This window comes from Cryptomeria japonica, chromosome 10 (genome assembly GCF_030272615.1).
Source record: "Cryptomeria japonica chromosome 10, Sugi_1.0, whole genome shotgun sequence".
In the NCBI taxonomy this organism is placed as follows: Eukaryota; Viridiplantae; Streptophyta; class Pinopsida; order Cupressales; family Cupressaceae; genus Cryptomeria; species Cryptomeria japonica.
In genome coordinates this window covers 285420991-285424122 of record NC_081414.1, presented here as the reverse complement: position 1 = coordinate 285424122, position 3132 = coordinate 285420991, and the positions used below count along the sequence as shown (strand labels likewise).

The 3132-nt window shown below is 35.7% G+C and overlaps 2 protein-coding genes across 2 annotated transcripts; both read left to right on the top strand.

The window, feature by feature from the left end:
* Positions 1 to 1338: 1338 nt before the first annotated feature.
* On the top strand, positions 1339 to 1993 carry LOC131055552 (UDP-glycosyltransferase 82A1-like). The gene is made up of 2 exons (XM_057990018.1): positions 1339 to 1858; positions 1953 to 1993. Exons 1-2 carry the CDS (start codon positions 1339 to 1341, stop codon positions 1991 to 1993), a joined length of 561 nt encoding a protein of 186 aa, XP_057846001.1.
* Positions 1994 to 2065: 72 nt separating this feature from the next.
* LOC131055553 (UDP-glycosyltransferase 85A5-like) lies at positions 2066 to 2875 on the top strand. Its single transcript, XM_057990019.1, has one exon. The coding sequence runs from the start codon at positions 2066 to 2068 to the stop codon at positions 2873 to 2875; it is 810 nt and encodes a 269-aa protein (XP_057846002.1).
* The last annotated feature ends 257 nt before the right edge of the window (positions 2876 to 3132 follow it).

Here is a 3132-nt window from a genome sequence, read left to right as displayed (position 1 = left end):
TCAATAAATACTAGCTTATTATTATAGCTTTTCACATTATGTGAATTCAGAAAATGATCAAAGAGATTTGTAATACTAATGATAATTTATTCATTCCAATATTCTTATGGGAGATCAAGGAGCCAAATATAAGTTGAGTCTTTTGAGCATAGATATCTATTAAATTTAAATCCAAGTTACCATTTATCGAGGGAAAGCTCCCTCTAAATTCTTAGTAATCTCAACACAAAATCCACACTAACATCCTTGCAATATGTTTATGGAAATAATAATAGTTTATATAACAAATATTTTAACTATTTATCTTAGCAACTTGATTTGTTTTTACAATTTTACATATTTACTTTCATATCCTTCTAAATTTGTAATTTGACAAAATGAATTAACAAATATTTTAACTATTTTTCATAACAACTTGATTCTTTTTTCACAATTTTACATATTTACTTTCATATCCTTCTAAATTTGTAATTTGACAAAATGAATTAACAAATATTTTAACTATTTTTCATAGCAACTTGATTCCTTTTTTTACAATTTTACATATTTACTTTCATATCCTTCTAAATTTGTAATTTGACAAAATGAACTTTGGGATTCTCTATCCTTTTGAATAAAATTAAATAATATAATTTTATCCTTTTGAATAAAATTAAATAATATAATTTTATCCTTTTGAATAAAATTAAATAATATAATTTTATCCTTTTGAATAAATATAAATAATAAAATGACGAACGTTATTTCAATTAAGATAATAAAACAGGAACTTATTGAAGTTCGGACTGTCTGTTATCTCTAAAACAAACGATTAGGTAACCAGAAAAATAGCTAATAAAAACTAAGACCAATCTGGTATAACTAACTAAGACATAAACGGACATAAAAGTACTTATGTTTTATTTATTTCATTCTTTCGATGGAGTTAACGGTAATATCCCTCAATGGAAATCACTGTGGAATAACTAATTCGTACGTAACGCGAATCTTTATATGAAATGCATTTTAGTATCTCGACAATTTTGACAATTTTGACAGCTTACGCTATTCGGCCCGCAATACTGTAGACATCTCTGCTAATATACCCATTCTTCTTGTCTTATTAGAACGAAGCAAGCATTTGTCTAATGCAGGTTAACTTTTCAGATAATATTGCTCAGCGACTCCGGAAGATACCCTCTTTACTGTGACCCCGAATATCCTGTATATGCTTTTGTTTTGTACCGTACTCAGGACCTTATATAAACCAGTATCAGCTCAACGTTCAGCCATACTTGGCTCTAGTTCTTATTCTTCTTGCTGATTTATAATTGCAATTTAGTGTTATTGACATTGGCAATGGGTCATAGCTTAAACAAGAAGCCCATCGCGGTTATGGTCTGTTTTCCTGCTCAAGGCCACATAAATCCCATGTTTCAGCTGGCCAAGAAGCTTGCAGTCGAGGAGGGATTTTCTATTGTGTTTGTTAACACAGACTATCAACACCAACGCATGGTTGCAGCTAATAGCCACCAAAAATCGAACTTAGTGACAGAGGCAAAAGAAATCGGTATTCGCTTACTTTCAATCTCTGATGGACTAGATCTCCATGAGAGTCGAAATCAGTTTTCCAAGATGACGAGTTCAATGGAGAGCACCTGTGGGCCTTTACTGTGTAAATTGATTGATGAGATCCAAGAGGAGGAGGGGCTGGATGTTACCTGCTTGATTGTAGACTTTATTTCGGCTTCTTGGGTATTAGAAGCAACAAAGCACTTGGATGTATCAAGAGGTGTCTTTTGGGCAGCGCTCAATGCCACGTACTCTACCTTCTATCATGCTCCAAGTCTCATCTCTTCCGGAATAATAACTTCCAACGGTAAAAATCCAGTTATTTGGTGTGTTATATTTGTATTAGGTACTGTTTATAGAAATCTTCAGCAACATTTTTGCATCTGATTTTGTGGTTGCAGGTGTACTTACAGAACATCGTATGGTCGAATACGTTCCCTAAGCGCCCCAAATCCATTCTAGTCATCTTCCATGGTTACTTCCAGGAAGCGAAGATCAGGAGTTCCTTTTTATGATGACTCTTAGATGTATTGAAAGTGCAAAAGGGCTATTCCTTGTAAGCAATACTTTCTATGAACTAGAAATTCCAATTCACAATTCCTTTGCAAAAGAAGATCAAGTCTATTCTATAGGTCCCTTGATCCCTTCAGACTTTCTCGACACCGATTGTGAAAGGTTTGAGAATAAAATTAGCACAGGCTTCTGGACAGAAGAAGTGGAGTGCCTGTCGTGGCTAGACAAACAGCATCCGAAGTCTGTGATAAATATTGCATTCGGAAGCGTAGCTATTTTGAACAAAAAACAGTTGGAGGAGTTTGCGCTGGGATTGGAGGCTACTCAGAGACCATTTCTGTGGGTTCTGCGGTGTGATCTACTGAATGGAGAGCCTGCAGTGCTGCCTTCAGGATTCATGGAACGCACAAAACATCTTGGCTGCTTTGTGTCGTGGTCTCCACAGCTGACAGTCTTGTCCCACCCTTCTATAGCCTGCTTCGTCACGCACTGCGGATGGAATTCAACTCTTGAGAGTATCACCATGGGTGTTCCAATGATCTGTTGGCCTTATTTTGCAGACCAGTTTATAGACAGATCTTTCGTTGTAGATGAGTGGAGAGTTGGGCTGGCTTTGAATGCAAACAAGAAAGGGATTATAGAGAAAGATGAGGTCCAGGAGACGATTGAGAGATTATTAGATGGTAAAGAAGGTGCTGAGATTAGGGAAAGAATGAGTACGCTCAAGAATATGGCAAGAAATGTTGTGAGAGAAGGGGGGTCGTCTAATATCAACTTCAGAAAGTTTGTAAACGCCATGAAAACCACTTGATTAGTCACCGTTTACAGTCATTTCTTTCCCAGTTTAGAGTCCGTAGTAAATAAATCTCGGTCATACTGAGAATTAAACAGTGATCTGAACTGTTGCTTAGCCATCTTAATATAAGTAATTTCCAACAAGTGGCACGTGACTGGCCCTACTTCTTACGTGCATATTGAATAATTACTTTCATATATATCGCTAAAATTCTAAAATATCAGAAACCATGGAATGGGTTATCATCCGCCGGAATTTTGAACGAGACTCAT